Raw genomic sequence first — 18,118 nt, forward strand, 5'->3', positions numbered from 1 at the left:
TCGAGGAGAGCCGAGCCAAGGCAATCCAAGTTATGGCGCAGGTAGCACTGTTGTCTTCTTGCGCATAGCAGTATAATCGGCGAAGCTTTCACTAAAGGAAAACGTTACGTTCGTCTCAAGCGGCAAAATGGTGTGTGAGAAATGTGAAAAGAAGCTCGGCAAAGTCATCACTCCCGATCCATGGAAAGCCGGAGCCCGGAACACCACTGAAGGTGGCGGTAGGATGATCAACGAAAACAAGGCGCTGACAGCAAAGAAGGCTAGGTTCACTCCTTACGGAAAGTTCGCCGAATGCCGCATCTGCCGCCAGAAGGTGCACCAGGTTGGGTCCAACTACTGCCAAGGATGTGCGTACAAGAAAGGCATTTGCGCGATGTGCGGCAAGAAGATCCTGGAGACGAAGAACTACAGGCAGTCATCGACTTGAATGGTGGATGCGCGGTTCAAGAACTCCTGCGTCGAGCACCATCATCGCACGAAGCGCCCTTTATTAACTGCTATGGACGCATGTCAGTGCTGCTGCACACTCAAGTCACGAAGAGGCGTTCGTTGTGTTGTTCCAAAGTTGTTTATTCACATGTAAAACATATTTACAAAGGCGCCCACTGATGCACTAAATTGCCGTTCTCTTCCTTTTCTCTGCGGGCCTACTGTTTGAACACGATCAGATAAAATAAGTTACCTCTCTGTCGGTGAAGGCCTAGAAGTTGTAATAAATAGATATGTACAAAAGCTATGTTCCTTTTATTGTTGCATTTGCTTAGCCATTATGTGCTAGCGTTGAAATTACATTGGTTTGGAAAAAAGTGCGGCCATAATTCACGAACTTAATTCCTTAATTTGCTACAGTGACTCTGCATGCAGCACTATTTCGTTTTCAGAACAATATGAATTTTCTCGCTCCAGAGGCTGCATGGTCATGCCATCATTTGAGGGCTAACGAAAAAATGTGTATGGCTACTGGTTTGGCCTACATTTGAAAGACTTTTTCTGTGCACAATCACAGCGCCGATGCCAGAATCGCAGCACAATTCCCAATAATGCGATATCCTCTTCCAGACAAAAGCTTTCACCGAGTGCTCTCCAACTCTGAACACCTCTTTCCGTTTTGCAACGCAAGGCTGTACATTCTCGAACATCCTCAGCTGTAACATAACCAAACGCATCATTTGCCATCTGTGCTACTGGAATTGACTGCACCTGGCAGACATGCTCTAAATTTGAACATTTCACGGAAGCATCACGAGTGACAAAAGAAATGGCCACGGCAGTGCCATACTGGTTTAACAATACAATTAAACATTTGTAACGCTACGTATTCCAGAGCCCTAAGGGAAAAACAAACGTCAACTTATGTGTCAAATTTTTTTGTAGAATACGTAATTACTTTTGCAATACATTCAGAGAGAGAAAAAAAAAGTGGTAGGAAGCAAAACAAAGCTTTGTTCAACGGGGCTACTACTGATTCAACAACATTTTTCAACAGAACAAGACAGACTGGCGGATCTGTCTTCAATATAAATTCCATCGTAAATGAATGGCACGTCAGACCAAGGTGGTCAGCATCCCTAAACCTCTTCGGGCAGAACATCTTTCCTACAAGGAACAATGCACGGCCTTCTTTCTTGACCAAGTTGACTGCTGCCTATGACAACCTGGCGTGAAGGCGAGTGATTGGATGGGCATTCAAATCAGGACAATCTCTGCAGCACACAACCAGTCCACATGTGCGCGCACGTTTGCGTAACCACTGCGCCAGCGCATGTGGCTGGATCAAGCCATGTAGATGAACTCATTAATGTTTTCTTCGTCCCTACGCATGTACTTGTGCTCTATGAGCCACTCAATCTGTTCCTTGATCATCTTTTTGGAAGGCAGAAACATGTTCTTCAGTATTTCCACCAGCTCTGTCTGGAGCTGAGCATTGGTGATCCGCTTCCGCATCTTCATGATCTTCACGATGGCTTCCTGGGGGCAAAGACAAAGATAAAAATAACTGGCAGAGAGCTGGATTGTACCATTTATGCTTCAGAACAAATTCCCAGATGGAAACTGCCCATGAGAAATGCAGAGCTGGAGCTGTATGTTGTAATTTTTCATTTCACTTTCCATTCCGTTTGGGTGCGACGTCAATCATGACAAAAGCTACAGGCAGTGGGAAAGAAACTGACCAATTGCAGGAGGCATGCTCCAATTTCTTTTTACATTGTCACACTCGATCACTCGGTGGCATCGGCAAGCACCCACAAACAGAATTCTACCACAGTCACTGCTTGTAGCCTCAATGGTGCCACAGTTTTTATTCTTTCGAAATAAAGTTGCCTGTGGACAAGCTGGAAAGCTAATTTTGAATATCATAAGAATGCCAACTAAAATGGCAGCATGGGTGTGCTTGTGCAAATGCAACTGTGACGTAGTTTGACAAAGCCTATGTCACCACCAATCTGCACCTAATGATAGACCTTCAAAAGAAGAAAAAAAACCGAATGTTGCAAAATACAACCCCTGCTTCGGCTTGTCACCGAAAGCAAGCATAAAATGTCGGCAGAAGGTAGATCACAATACTATGGTGCAAGCGTCATACCTGGGATCACTGTTACAGTTCTATCAGACTTCATTCCAGCTCTGCTCCTCAGCTGCGGCCTAATTAACTACATAAAACAGTTTATTTAGTTTATGGGGGCTTAACGTCCCAAAGCGACTCTGGCTATGAGGGTCGCCACATTGAAGGGCTATGGAAATTTCGACCACCTCGGGTTCTTTCACATGCACTGAAATCGCACAGCACACGGGCCTCGTAGGAAATTCAACCGCCACGGCCTGCGTCTTTCGGGCCAGCAGCCAAGCACCATAACCACTGAGCCACCGCAGCAGCTCAACTATATAAAACAGTAACGTTCCAGCTCTAAAGGCTGCTTGCTCAATGATGCCACCGGCAGCATTCTATAGCACGCACTGATGGTGCACACAGCAGATAGATTTCAAGGCTTGTGGCTAAGCTTGCGTTGTTTTCACTGGATTTCTTCCTTTCAACTTCACAATCCCACCTATGAACGTTTCGCATGGAGGACGACTCCGTTCAACTCTTGTTATGGGTACGTTGGTATTTGTTGGGCAGAAAAATATTTACTGCCAAGAAAGTTATATTTAAAAATTGAAATTTTTTTTCCCCCCGCAACTATATTCGAACTCCCAATGTAAAAGTACTCTGCGATCACTGCTTCAAGGTGAATGGTGGAGTAGTCCAGCATTGGGAATTTGTGCGCAAAAAACTGTCTGAACACCACTGCAGTTCGTTTGCAAAAACAGCCAGTGGGAGCAATGTGTGTATTGAATTTTCTGAGTTTTCTGGAACTCACTTTTCAGCAAAAGTAGCCTCTGTTAATATAACACAATAATGACTGTAATGTCTCCACTTGATGTTTTCACTAATGTATGTTCCATGATAACGTGGAACAGCATCTCAATGATTTCAAGACAAGTCATGCAGCCACACTTCAAAACGTGAAAACAAGCTGCTCCATGAGAAGCCATCACCACGTGTCACCAACATCACCACAAAAGCGCAAACAAAATGACATACTTGTGTTCTTAATATTCTGAGTTGAACTATGCTCTCGTTGTCTTCCTCTTTGCTTTTCTCAGTGGAAAGCTGAAGCCTTCCAATCAAGTTAACTTTGCCCCGTTTCTGAACTTTGCCATTCTTTCTGGAAATAAAAACAAATGCATGAATGCAAAGGGTTAGAACTGCTGCAAGCAGTCAAACATATTACAAGCAACACAAGGCAGTAAAAACGTGGCTCACATGGCTGCAAATTCTTGGTTTACCCAAAACTGGGTACCATCTTCAAAGTCCTTGGGTGACTTCGCTTCAAACCCGCACAAAAGGACTTGCCGCTTCAGTTTGGGAAAGGCAACCAGTGACTGTGACAGCAATAAAAACATCACTAATAAACACGCAAGCAAGCACTACTTCAACAAAGCAGAAATGTTGCAAAATTTGGAACACAATACTTGGAGCACTTTTTTTAAAACAAAGGACAACAGTGAATCAGGTACGATGCCTTTCTTGCACTTGCTTTATTATAAATGCTAAAATTTAGCTGCCTCTACCACTGCAGTCATGCATACAGCAAAACTACCTGGCTCGAGCTACAATAATATGCGAAACTAAATTAACGACTCTTACTGATACTGTATGCAATATGCACAGCACAGTGCCAACCAAAGCCTTCAAAGAACTCTGTCTATCTATTCAACAAAAGCCACTGAAACTGAATCAGATAATGTGGTCGTTCCAAGAATGTTGCTGTCCACAACAATGCAGTGTAAAATACCCAAAGCGTTCTCCGAAGCTCAGCATCTGGAAGTTCTGTGGCTAGCCGAAGGTTTTCAAAAGAGATGTGATCGTATGGCCGCTGGTTCCAGGCAAACATGACAGCCATTTGGAACGTTGTCACATCCAAGTCAAACTTGCCCGCTTGGTTACAAAATGTGATCTGGGAAAAGAAAAGGGGAGAAAAAGGAGAAGTACAACAAAAACGTTATTCTCTCCCTTTTGTCCTTTTTTCTGTTGGCACTTGCATCAGCCACGAACTTGAAAGCTTAAAAAAAACCCAGCAAAGATCCCTCTCATCGTCTGTGCTGACAAAAGCTGTTGCAGCTTTTGCGTAACTTCTGACTTGTTGCTCACTTGCACATTTGAAAGATAATGTGTTTCGTTGAGTTTCACTTGTAAAACTGGAACACCTTTTGGAGCACACAGGTCACATAGTATTGAAGCATACAGTTCACAGTCAATGTCAATTCTGTACTATCATTACTTCTCCCCTGTTTGTAATGCTAACATTTCTGAAGAAGGGGTCAAAGAAACACTGAGAACAAACAGAAGTTTATGTCATAAAGTGACCATTCTAATCAAAAACAGCGTTTGCAAGCTAGAAATGACCGAAAAACAAAATACAGGCATTGCCATCACCAGCCGATTATGCATGTAAAATGCATGCATCAACACAAAATTTTTGGCACTTTTCCCACAGGCTACTATGGTACAATGCTGTTCTCTTCAAAACAGTGGCAACTAATCCACTTCACTCTAGACTACACGGGTATGAATCGAGTGGCGGGAAGATTTTTAAATTCAATTTTCTGGCCAATGAATGTGTCTTTTTGCTGCCGAACAAATGTGAACATGGGCAGGAAGTGCCAGGGAATCCATTTTTACTGGGAACAATTATTGAATAGAGGCACCCTCAGTGTCCCTTTAAAGTGCATAATGTGTCTTCCAGTTCAGTTGGTCAAGTGCTACAAAGAATAAACAACATGCAATATGAATCTTCTGATGCTTGCCATTACCTTCCTACTAAAATTTTGCAACAGCTCACAGAAAAGCATCATGTGGTCTGCCTAATTCTTTGCATTAGGCCAGAAACACCATTTCCTTTTCATTATAAGGACTGCAATGCATATACTGATTTAGCATAGTGTTTATAGTATACACCAAGTCAAATTTTTAAGGGAATCCCTCAAGGCAGAGATTTGTAATATGGGAGTAATTACTCCGGGGGACCAGGAAGAATTTTTCTTTAACTATGAAGTTGCTACGGAAGCTGTAAAGCTTTCCTTTTTAACCGCATGGCTGCTCTTGGGTGATGCCAATAAGTAATTACTCCCTTTCCGTATACAACATATATTTACATAATGCTGCCAACGCATTACTGCTCACATGATTATCCAAGGGTGTCCACCAAAACACTGTTAGTATGCAGACTGTGAAGCACTGATCTCTCTTAAGGGGCGATACGAGGCAAAAATTGTGGTTTTCGTTAAAACAAATGGGTTTAAAAAACTTATTTCCAAAGTTTCACTGCAATCTGCACTCTAGAAGCCAATAAGTACACAATAACCAACTGTCAGTGGCAGACGCACGTCCTTCAGAGTCGTCACATGAATGGATGCACATCCATGAGTGACTCATTTTTTCCCGGTGCACTCAGCATCGCCATATCTCTCCAGGCACACACACCACGAAGCACATGGAGCAAACCTGAAAGGCGTGCCTGTCCCATGCTTGAACACAAGCAGTAAAGTAGTCAAAGGTCAAAAAAGTAGTCAGAGGTAGCCAAGAAGAAGAGAAAGCTCAGTGTTGTAGCTCATGAACAGTGCCATGTAGACAAGGAAGGTACTAAAAATGCTCCTGGGGGCTTTATTTTAGTTTCTAGGATTTAAAAATTAACTAGCACATTTTAAAAAATCACGTTTTCTTATTTCTTGTTTTTCTTGCAAGTTGCAGCATTAGAAAAAGTATCCTTCTCGCATTAAAAAGCAGTATATTCCTTTAGTATGCCTCTTTTTGGGTGAAACTGCATAAAGAACGGGCTATGGGCTCATTAGCATTTAAGTTTCTTTTGCAGTGAAAATTATAATCACCAGTGATACAAAAGCACCACGCATGTTCATAAAATGTTACTATGAAAAAAAAAAAGCATGAAGTTCAGGAACCAGTTTTCCTAAACAACCACACTCACTTTTATTTTCTAAAATACACAACAAATACCAGAATCAACACAGAGACAAAACTTAGCGCAAGTGATCATGATTTTTATCTTATTGCACACTTAAACTTTCAACAAAACAGACTGGTGGATCAAAAGTTAGCTTCCTTGGATAATGTCCCCCCCCCCCCCCCCCACCCCCCTCAAGAAAACAAAAGGAAAGACTGGAGATGTTTTGTCACCACTGCTGCGCATGCCAGTTTGGAAATGCACTCATTAATTATATTATGAATTTCCACCAATTTACTGAGAGCAAATCTGAGTGCTCTTCCAGATATGCCTTGCACACTTATGCAAGGGCTGCACTTTTTTTTATATATTTTGAAATTGTGCAGTCCTTACACGAAAGCGGAATTTTTCACTCCATTTCTTAGACTACAGCAGAACCTCGGTTACGCCTCCCTCTTTTTTGCGACTACCTGTATTTTAAGAAAAACAAGCATGGGCTTGGTGTAACCTTGATGGAAACAATACAGTGACAAGCCGGAATGAAACGGAGTCCAGCTGGAAATGCCCGCAATAAACCAATCTGGCAGACCACTTTATTAGCAGAAGTACGGTCACTCAGTTACTCCAGATAAGAATTAAGGCAGACATGTGCAGATAGCAATGTGAATTGGCGCTAACACATAACGATGGTCTGGCTCATGGTTCAGAACCACTTTATGCGCAAGACCTGCGGCCATTACTGCGAAGCGGCTTTCACCTCGCCTTGTTTTTATCCATGCTTCAATGCTGAAACCATTGTGTAAATCAGTCATACTTTCATTTTATATAGATGGATATGTTACTGTTCTTGTTAGCTTGCTGTGGAACATACTGCATGAGAAAAGTTTGCAGACTTTTTTTTCTTCAAATTTTTAGCTGCCAAGTTGAGGGTACATTATATTGTAAATACTAAATAAAAAGAGAGAAAATGCATCAGACCAAACGTTTCAAATCACTGGGTTTGAAAAGCCGGTGTGCACCACTTAACAGTCTCTGGCGTTCTTAAAAGCTTATCTACCGTGGTGTTTGCAAAGTGCGCTGATAAGGTTGCGATACACAGCTTCTATCTACTCGTTTCCGGAAAGGCAAGCTCCTTGCCACATCTAGTCAAGATCAGGGCAGAATACTGGACTCATGATTACGTTTGTTCAAATGAGTATGCAGAGTCAGGGAACATGCAGAAATCTGAAATGTGGGCTTCCAGATGCACTAAACCTATTTTTGAACCTCGGCAGAGCCAGAAGAGAGGAAAAGTGGAACTTGTGCCCAATAATTGTGAGATGGTGTGTGTGTGTGTGTGTGTGTGTGTGTGTGTGTGTGTGTGTGTGTGTGTGTGTGTGTGTGTGTGTGTGTGTGTGTGTGTGTGTGTGTGTGTGTGTGTGTGTGTGCGCGCGTGTGTGTGTGTGTGAGAGAGAGAGAGAGAGCCAATGAATTTCCAGCATGCCTGCTTATCAGGCCACATACATTATCAACGTGAGGATCCCAGAAGACAACACTACTGAATATACTAGCTGAATTCCTCAGCATTAAAAACTGCTCCACAACTGGCATAGGGATATGTTTCTTGTAATCACTTTAACATCAACACAGTGATCAATGCAAGTAAACTATAGTCGGATACAACTTAAATCTGAAGTGAAGCCCCGCCCACATTCAGGGCCGCCGCACAGAATTCCTCCACGACAAAAAAAGTAGCCCGTTGTTAAAACTTTTCTTGTTACCTAAACAAGAACCAAATCACAATAAAAAAATTATAAAAATTATAAGCTCTAGAATTTTCATAACTGGCTCGTTTAATAAAGTCAAACATTAAAAAGGTGATTTCGTTTACTGTTGTGATTGACTAGCGGAGTAATACAAGACGCCACAGATCGTGGCACAGTGTTAACAACTGCTGTTTTTTTAAGTTGTATCATACTATAAACATACTCTTGCCAAAAAAAAAAAAAACCATAAGGGAGAAAAAATCTGCGGCTAGTACCGTTCCATTGGACATATGGTGATACCACTGTAGCTTTCGTCCACTGTGTTTCCGCCTGTAGAACTCTTCCACTTCAGGAATAAAGTCCTCCAGCTCTAGGGGAAGTGACACCTGGACACGCTCACTCCCCCGTGCCCACGCACCCGCATTCAGGATTTTGATGTTGATTGAGTCTGCAATGCAAAAGTACACGTAACCTGAAGAAAACAAAGAGAACCACAAAGTGCAGCACTTTTGGTTAACGTCACAAAGAGAGAACCTACAAGAAGGGAAGCTCTCTACTGTAGCGAGAACCACATAATGACTTCAGCCTTTATTTTTTAAAGAGGAAGGCCTCATTGCGTAAAGAGGAAGGGAGGTAGACCGCTTTTTAGAAGATATTTAGAGTACTATGGCTCATGACTTCAGCTGGCAATGAGCCCCGTTTGCTGATAGTCTGTCTGTACAAAAAAAGGAACCACAAAATAAAGCCTCAAGGAAAAAAGGCACCGATGAAGGCCTGCACTGGCCCTAGCTAAAAGAATGGTATGAAAGAAACCAATGGTCTACAGCAGCTCAAGAGCTTTAATTGCTTATCTCGTGTTAAACATTTGCACGTCTCAAGGACATGGAAGTGCCTGCCATTTCCATCACCAGATGTCATTAGCAAACACGTAGACCTGGCATGAAACATCTGCAACACTGTCACCCTGTATGACAATGCAATTTTTTACACCCCGTCTACAGACAGGAGGTTACAAGGAAATAAGCTGCCCTGCCTATGTACTATTATTAGTATTTGCTTTGATAACGTGAAGACAGCCACAAAAAAAAATATAAAAACAGGTATAGCTCCTGTTTGCTCCAAAAAGCAGAGGGAAAAGGAAGGATGCAGAAATGAAGGAGAGAAATTTGATGCAGGCAAAGTTCTGATGACCTTTAGGTACGTTGACGATTTTTTAATTATATTGACTAAACAATCGCCCTTGACTTATTCACAAACTGTGCAGGATATTTTATCGGATTTTATCCAGTGACTAATAAATTTTAGTTTTGGAATGTGCCCACGAGCGCGCCCGCGCACGGCAGCCGATAGCGGCTGGTGATAAGCGGAGGCCACAAGATAGTGCTATCGCGTTCTGTTATTAAATTGAAAGTGTAAACGACCTCCCAGTTTTTTTTGTTTTTTTTTTTCAGAAAAGTGATGTGGGGGATCGACTTACATTCGAGCCTACTTACAATCGTGTAAATACAATAACTGACATGGTGAAAAAGTATTGCATGCTTGAAATCAGCTCAAGAAACTGAATACTACTGTATGGGTTCATTACATTTGGCCCAAAAATAGCTGAAACAGCTCGAAGACGGCACCCTTTAACATGCAATGTCATTGCACAGCATACGGGTGCATTATGCATTTTGGTTCCATCCAAACAAGGCCGCCAGATCTGGGATACAATCGGAGACTCTGGGCCCAGAAGCTGATTGCTGAACCCACAGAGCTAACATGGCAGATTCCATTCTAAATAGAAATGGTAAGGAGAGAATGAGAATGGTACGAACCCGCTAGCAACTCGTTGCTGTTTCTGTGGGCATCTTTGAACTGCTGGTTCAGGTCTTCACTAACTTTGATGTCCTGAAACATTCTCGCTAGTTTGTTGACGTAGTCTGCTGGCATACCAACATCCTGTAAAATAAAGCAGCCCACATTGAAGCTAACAAATTTCGGCATATAGGTGCATGCACAGCAAAGGCATTGCGCACAGTACTGACCCTGAGCCATTCGACCATGTTCTCTTCTTTCTCGCTATCTGCTGAGGAGTCCAAGATGAGTCTCCGCGTCAGGTGGGCTTTATGGTACCGCATAAATACATCCTTGTTTTGTACATATCGCAGCACTAGTAACTGCAAATGTAAAAAAATGTTGGGCAAGTTGGTGCACGACTCGAAGATACAAGGTGCAAGAGTAGACAGGACGAATGAACGAACGAACATGGATGCCTTGTCTGTGTTCGTTCCTCATTTTCCTTTCTACTCTTGCGCCTTGCATCTTCGAAAAATGTTCTATAGTGTTATGCTGTTTTTCTTCCAGTTAATATGTTCCCAGATAAAACATTTCCCGGCTATTACACTAAAATTTTGACGAATTCTGGTCATATAATATGTTTAGTGGCCAAATGCATGTGTGCAAACATACAAATGGACCAAACAAGGGAGGGGGGGCACGCGCGCAACATGAAGAGCAGAAATCCATTGGCAATCATCCCGCAGTGGTGGACTCTCTGGAGTAAGTAGGTGCAAGGGGGGCGAAGCATACAAAAAAATATACTAACATACAAGCTGGCTGTTTCTGCGGGGATGTGACATAAAGAGGAAAAACACAATGCTTTCATTGCTATGTCTAAGGGCAAGGCATGGAAGCATCCGATAACTAAAAGGATATGACAGGTCTGGGAGATGCAGCATGAAAAGTAATAACACTGTGACAGTGGGCCCCGACGCGGCTTCCCTGCTGTGCATACATAAGTGCAAGAAGGCGAAGCATAGCATTCTTAGACTAGAAAAAGAGCTATTCAGGACTTGTGCAAAGAGATTCCAATCCCTACTTTTATGCAGAGAAATGGTCAATGCCTTTGTGCCTCATTCAACAGTTACATCTTCCAAAATTAGACAATTTGGATCATACGTTCTAGCCTGCATTATTTTTTAGATGCATATCAACGAGGGTTTACAGGAGAACTTTTCTTTTGAATGACTTCAAAATAAGTATTACAAATACTTTTTATGCATAGAAAAAGGCTGCATGGTACAAATAAACACTTTCAAAAGCATTTATTTTTCTAACCACTAGGCCATGTTGCCAAAAAAAAAAAAAAAGAAATGCCACGTGACAATCTCTGCCTTGCCTACTCTGTGGTGCTCACCAGTCCTAGCCACTTCACTGCCCCAGCACAGGAGGGGCACAGAATGTCACGTCATGGAATGATGCATTTTGATGGGACGTCACTGTTTGCTCTCCACGGGCACGCGGTTTTCGAATGACGCCAGTAATTGCACAAATTTGTTGAGCCACAGGGCAAGTTAATCATTTTCAAAATTTTGAAAACTTATACAGCTATTACTAAAGACTCGCTATAAATCTACAACTGCAATCAGGCATATATCGGTAATATTTAAAAGTTAATAATTAGAAATTAGTTAATCACTTTACTATTTTATATGATTGACTTGTTTTCTGACATCTGTCAACATTGGTATTACTATGCCACAAAAAAAACTTCTATTTACCTCAAAAACCCTATTTTTAAAAATTAGTGGCAGGATCCACTGATATAATCCACCTGGTATAATATATAAAAACAATAATAAAAAAGACAGATAGTAATAGAACACCTAAATGGAGGCATTCCAGGAAGGTTATTCCTACTTCCAAGATCTCAAATACAAAGCATTAGGATCGAATCACGCACCTAACGTGTTACTAATTGCCTGAATGTTCAAAACTATTAAGTATTTACACAAGCCTAAATAGCTAAATAAACTGCTGCATGTAATCACAAATCTGAAAGAGCATTAATGGTGCATGAGATTTACCATCACATAGGAGAACACAGTAAAGCATGCGGTGCAAGTTAGGCAAATTTCTGCTCTCTGAGGTGTTTCATTAGACTTGATACACCAAGAAACAGATGTTGAGATCAACAGCCCTTCTGCAGCAGTGATGTTATGATAACGCTGCCAACAGCTACCCCTAGTACTACTACTACTAGTACTGCTACAGCAATTACGAATGCTTTCTTGCTCTAAGCATGCAGGACGAACTCACCACTTCTTTTAGCTTAGCTTCAATCTGGTCAGATGTCAGCTTCTTGCTCAGGGGCGTCTTCCGCAGCAACATGTCACAGTAGTTAGCCAAAAGCTCTGGACACCTAGACTCAGGTTGAGTCTTGTTTGCCACCCTGGAGGTGGAGAGAAAAACAAAACTTCAGTGTGGTGCTCAATCATAAAATTCTCCCAAACACCACTGCAAAAGTGTTAAAAAATGACAAATCAAAAGAAAAAAATAGTGACAAACTCATGCATTTTATCACATACTTCAACACTAAATAAGTATTTGACTGGTGGTTTATGGCTTATGGGGTTTAACATCCGAAAGCGATAGTGAAGGGCTCCGGAAATTTTGACCACGTGGGGTTCTTTTAATGTGCACTGACATAGCACAGTACATGGGCCTCTAGAATTTCGCCTCTGACAGACCTAGAACAACAGAGACCGACCAACTGACGACCGGCCAATCTCTCTGGCCACCACCCAAATGACCTCGCACAGTAAAAAAAAAAAATATGAACTTATTTGACACAGGTGTGATTATAGGCAGGTTAACTAATAAGTGAACAGTCATATAAAACATATCAAAACACACTTGCCATAAAAGGGGCTGTGAAAGGGGGTCTCAACGAAGATGTGATGTGCCTAAGATGGTAAAGGATGCCGCTTCACAAATATCCTCCAGGAAGAATTTTTTAGATGCGCTTCATAGAAGCTGAGTTATCTGTAGTCAAAATTTGAACTTCCACGTCTTCGCGCCTTTCCCTCTCCTCTCGTCCCTTTTGCAAGCTGAAATGTCGGCGCTTTTCCGCCGGCCCTTCGCACTTGACCCCTTCGCCGGGTGCTGACGCGAGCGAACCAATGCTAGCAGTTTGCTACTGACATAGCGAGTGCAGATGCTGACGTAACGAGCATGGATTCGGGCGAAAGCCCAGCGCCGCAGGTCGGCGCAGAAGTGGGAGCTTTTTAAATTCTATTCTTAATTATCGGCACGCTTTTGAAGTCTTGTAAGCGGCATGAACGCTCGTAGGCCTGTAGTCTGCATAATGCGAGCATTTTATGGCCAACCTCAAACACCTTTTTAAGGGACCCTTTAACTGCACTTCATGTACAGCCAACTGACATTCACTAAAACTGCAACACTGCGTTTCCTGTTCTAGTAACGTGAATGGCAAGCAGACATTTTTCTTTTTGTGTTACAGTTTCTTAAGCCACAAACATCAGGCAATAAGAGACACCCATACAGTCAAATGTCATAACTATGAACACCACATTAATGAATTTTTCAGATTAAGAAATTTTTTTTAAATCCCCACCACATTGCCAAGATTTTCAATGTAAAAATATTTAAAAACTATGAATTTCATTACAGCGCATATTTCAGAATAACGTACGTAATTTGCTCCTGCAGCAGTTTTTGCTGCAGGAAAAAGTGGACATACTGCAAGAAATCGACGCAAATTCTAGAGGCCCATGTACTGTGCGATGTCACTGCACGTTAAAAGAATTCCAGGTAGTCGAAATTTCTGGAGCCCTTCACTATGGCATCCCCCATAGCCAGAGTTGCTTTGGGATGTTAAACCCCATAAACCATTAGTCAAATATACTAACTTGAGAGCATTTCAGGTCTTATGAGAAACCTGTTAGTTTCGGCACCTTATCATGATGCATTTGTAGTGATAAGAATTTCAATATATTGCATACTTCAGAATAATGTACGTAATTTATTCTCCCCTGTATAATCAAGGAACATCAGTATTACGAATTCGGCTAAAATTAAAAGCGTCACAACCATCATGTTTATCAGAAAACGCCACTTCTGTGTGTAGGCTCCGAGGGCAGTAGCCACCATCATCAACATGTCTAGCGCCAACTTCTAGCACCACCACAAGGCTGCGGTTTAATGCTCAGTAGCCTAGTAGGCCTAGCCACCTTTTCCTCTTTTCTCTCTGTGTTGGGGTGTCGGTGACCATTCGGTCATCGTTCGCGCAAGTATTTTTTTCGTTGTGCGAAGTTCGTTCATGACTCAGTGATGAACGCAGCTATCAAAGGTGCCAAGAAGAAGCAAATTGACCTCTGCAGACAGTGTGGCTTTGCCCCATCGACAGTCTTGACCATTTTGAAGGACCGAGACAAGATCCTCAAACTTCACCAGGAGTCGCAACTTGCTCCTACGAGGAAACGGCTATGACTGGGAAACTTTAAAAATGTGGATGAAACTGTTCTCACATGGTTTAAAGATGCCAGACTGCAATATGTTCCCATATCTGGCCCGATTCTGCAAGAAAAAGCGCGCGAATTTGCTGATGCACTTGAAATAACTGGGTTCAACGCAAGTGCAGGTTGGCTTTTCCTTATCCGTCAAAGAAACGGAATAACTTGGCAGAGGGTCTCGGGCAAGGAAAAGGCTGCTGACAGAGAAGGCACAGATTCCTGCCGAAATGGTCGTTCCGAGAGGCAGCTGAATCGTACTCTGATGACGATATTTTCAACGCGAACGAGACCGCATGTTTTTGTCAGCTGCTGCCAGATTGGACGATGCACTTCAAAGGACAGCAGTGCAAAGGAGGGAAGAAGTCGCATCTTCGCATGACTGTCCTGCTCTGCTGCAATGCAACAGGCACGAAAAAAATCAAGCCGCTCGTCATAGGCAAGCACGCGAAGCGTCGCTGCATGAAGAATGTGATGTCGGCAGCGTACGACTACCGTGCGAATAAGCGTGCGCGGATGACAAGAGAACTGTTTTCCGAGTGGCTGATCAAACTCGACAACCAAATGAGGAAAGATGACCAAAGAATTCTTTCAGTTGTTGATAACTGCTCAATTCACATTGTGAATGTTCGCTTGATGCATGTTTGCCTGAAGTTTCTGCCACCAAACAACAAGTCTTTGCTGCAACCACTAGACCAAGGCATCACAGAGAGTCGGAAGGCAGAGTTTCGTAAGTGTCTTGTGCAGCGGTTGCTTATCAACTTCCCCCTAAAGCAGCCGACTGCAATAAGTATCCGTAAGGCAGCGGAAATGCTCACAGGAGCTTGGTGGAACTTGAAGGTGGCCACCGTTAGCAACTGCTGGTGAAAAGCAGGGCTCCTCAAAATGTCTGTGGAGCTTGAAGACGACCTAGAAGTGATTGAAAGCAACCCGGGAGCTCGGCCGCAGAACTGCTGCCCGCCATCCCTTCGTTCAACGACTACGTGGACAGCAACAGCACAGCACTGACTTCGGCTGACTTGACAGCTGAGGAGATCATTAACAGCGTTTGTGACACCTCCAGTGACAATGACGACTCGAAAGAAGGCGACTGTGGGTAACCGAACACTGAAGAAGAGGTCATGTTGAACTCTATGACGTTTTAGTGCACATGAACAAAGTCCGCACTTTAATCACACGGTGCACTGACGTACCCGATAAGATGTGCAAAGTGGAAAGTGTAGAGACGTTCTTAATCAGCCGTGTGTGCTGCATGCGCCAGAAGAAAATGCAGTAGAATCTCGGTGATACGATATCTCACGGGGTCGCTATAAAATTCGTATCATCCAAAATTTTGTATCATCCAAATGAACAAAATTCATATGCAGAAACATAGAAGTTGCATGCATAGAGATCTGTTTACGGCTGACGGGATTTTTTCATGGCCATGCGGCCACGCTACTCACGGTGCGTTCCGCTCAATTAGCGATATGGATTTCGGCGATGTGAGGGCCGCTCACTGCTCGCGATGTGTGCCACGCGATCAGCGATCGCGATTTCGGCGATGTGAAGGCTGCGCATCACCGCTACTGCTCGCGGTGCATACAGCGCGATTAGCGATCGCGATTTCGGCGATGTGAGGGCAGCGCACCGCCGATCACTGCTCGTGGTGCGTACCATGCGATCAGCGATGTGAGGGCCACTCACTGCTCATGGTGCATACCACACGATTAGCGATCGCGATATCGGCGATGCAAGGGCTGCTCGCAGTGCGTACCGCACGATCAGCGGTCACGATTTCGGCGATGTGAAGGCTGCGCATTGCGGCTTACTGCTCGCGATACGTACAGCGCGATTAGCGATCACGATTTTGGTGATATGGGAGGGCTGCGCACCACCGCTCACTGCTCTACGTGCGTACCGCACAATCGGCGATGTGAGGGCCGCTCACTGCTCGTGGTGCATACCGCGCGATTAGCGATTTCAGTGATGTGAGTGCCGCGCACTGCCGATCACTGCTCGCGGTGCATACAGCACGACTAGCGATCGCAATTTCGGCGATGTCGGTGCCACGTGCCGCCGCTCGCTGTGTGTACCGCACGATCAGCGATCGCGATTTCAGCGATGTGAGGGCAGCGCACCACCATTCAAGACTTGGGTGCTCATCGCACGATTACCAATCGTGACATCGGCGATGTGCGGGCAGCGCTTAGTGCTAAAGGGTGCGATCGCGGCTCACATGTTCGTATCATCTGATGTGGAGCGGGAGTGTTCGGAACATCCGGAATTCCGCACGGTGTGCACAGTGCACTCCGGCCAGGGAATTTTACGGATTCATATCATAGCGAAATTCGTATCAACCATGTTGATATCACCGAGATTTTACTGTAACTGATTTCTTTAACCAAAGCAGCTTTGAAGTGAGTGCAACATATTAATTTGAGGGTCTGCTTCTCTGCACACTTGTCTACTGCCAAGGTAGGTCATTTTCGTTCCTAGGTTTGACCACTGGCTTATAACTGCGCTTTTCATTACAACAATATTTCAAAATAACAAACGATTTTTGGCAGTGTCGCGTGATTCGTTATATCGTGATCTGAATGTAGTAAGCAATAGAACGCAGCATCAAATGCATGCAAAGTACCCACCCTTTCTGCTTAGATGGAAGCTCAAGCCGGAACACAGAGGTATCGTTCACAACCTGCTTGAATGCCTGGAAATTAGAAAAGAAGCGTCGTGGGAACAAGTACAAGTAAAGCTATTAACCATGCAAAGAATAAGGACAATGCTTGTGAGTAAGCTACTCGACCTAAACTCCAACTGGCATTAAAGGCTCTCTCTTAAACCGCAGTTCAATGAAAACTTCATCCCCGAGTAGCAGAGTTCCAAATACTGCTAATGAACATACTCAAGCAAGAAATTTTTGTAAGAAATAAACGAAAAACCAAGTTACTCGCATCTGAAGCGACAAGACCCTCCTCCCTGTTCGCCCTCACTCGACTGTATGCTTAGCTTCTGCAAGACACCAGAATAATGTAATTCTGCATCAGAATCCCACATGATCGTGGCGCTTCTTCTGTCTTGTTTTAGCTGCGCAGAAAGCTCCTGCTGCTGATCTCGATGCTTTTTGCGCTCAATGAATCCAATGCCATTGAGTCGCCGAGAAATTCCTTACAGTTATGATCATGCAACTTGAATACTATGTCGCAGCATATTATTTATGGTGCCACCAGCGAAGAAGCATAAGGTTGGCACTATGACCATGCAGCATAGAATTTCCACTTGAATGTGTGCGTTGAATGCAAGTAACGGAGAGTAAACATTTGGACAAACTTACCATAACTATGTGCTCGTTTTACACGTCCTGCCTGTTCATACAGTATGTAAAAACCTATATGACAAACGTTCAGAAGTACCACAAAATACAAAGCAACACAAGCATACACCAGGGAGCTTACTTTGTCTCGTGCAGTCAAAAACCTAGGATCATCGTTGAATGCTTCCTTGACTAGCTTGCTGAACCTTTGGAATAAGTCCAAAAGCTGCTCCACATACTTTTCTGAGTCCTGCAAAATAAAGAGGCCAGAAGTGACATTCT

The 18,118-nt window shown here is 43.4% G+C and overlaps 2 protein-coding genes across 2 annotated transcripts in view; one reads left to right on the forward strand and one right to left on the reverse strand.

Moving 5' to 3' along the window:
* Positions 1–10: 10 nt before the first annotated feature.
* Positions 11–572, forward strand: LOC144098563 (cysteine-rich PDZ-binding protein). Its single transcript, XM_077631306.1, has one exon. It carries the CDS (start codon positions 128–130, stop codon positions 425–427), a length of 300 nt encoding a protein of 99 aa, XP_077487432.1. The 5' UTR covers positions 11–127; the 3' UTR covers positions 428–572.
* The window catches only part of Cul5 (cullin 5), a 31,691-nt gene continuing 14,122 nt past the window's right edge, over positions 550–18,118 (reverse strand). Inside the window, exons 7-16 of the mRNA XM_077631302.1 lie at positions 17,979–18,086; positions 17,169–17,233; positions 12,329–12,461; positions 10,276–10,407; positions 10,066–10,189; positions 8,524–8,696; positions 4,338–4,499; positions 3,806–3,924; positions 3,584–3,707; positions 550–1,968 (exon numbers count right to left, since the gene is read on the reverse strand). Coding sequence (XP_077487428.1) covers positions 1,774–1,968; positions 3,584–3,707; positions 3,806–3,924; positions 4,338–4,499; positions 8,524–8,696; positions 10,066–10,189; positions 10,276–10,407; positions 12,329–12,461; positions 17,169–17,233; positions 17,979–18,086 — 1,335 coding nt within the window. The 3' untranslated portion in view covers positions 550–1,773. The remainder of the gene's footprint in view (positions 1,969–3,583; positions 3,708–3,805; positions 3,925–4,337; positions 4,500–8,523; positions 8,697–10,065; positions 10,190–10,275; positions 10,408–12,328; positions 12,462–17,168; positions 17,234–17,978; positions 18,087–18,118) is intronic.

The sequence above is a fragment of the Amblyomma americanum genome, chromosome 7 (genome assembly GCF_052857255.1).
Source record: "Amblyomma americanum isolate KBUSLIRL-KWMA chromosome 7, ASM5285725v1, whole genome shotgun sequence".
In the NCBI taxonomy this organism is placed as follows: domain Eukaryota; kingdom Metazoa; phylum Arthropoda; class Arachnida; order Ixodida; family Ixodidae; genus Amblyomma; species Amblyomma americanum.

What these genes read in the sequence shown, in the direction of transcription:
- LOC144098563 (XM_077631306.1), top strand. Translation starts at nt 128, where the DNA reads ATGGTGTGTGAGAAATGTGAAAAGAAGCTCGGCAAAGTCATCACTCCC.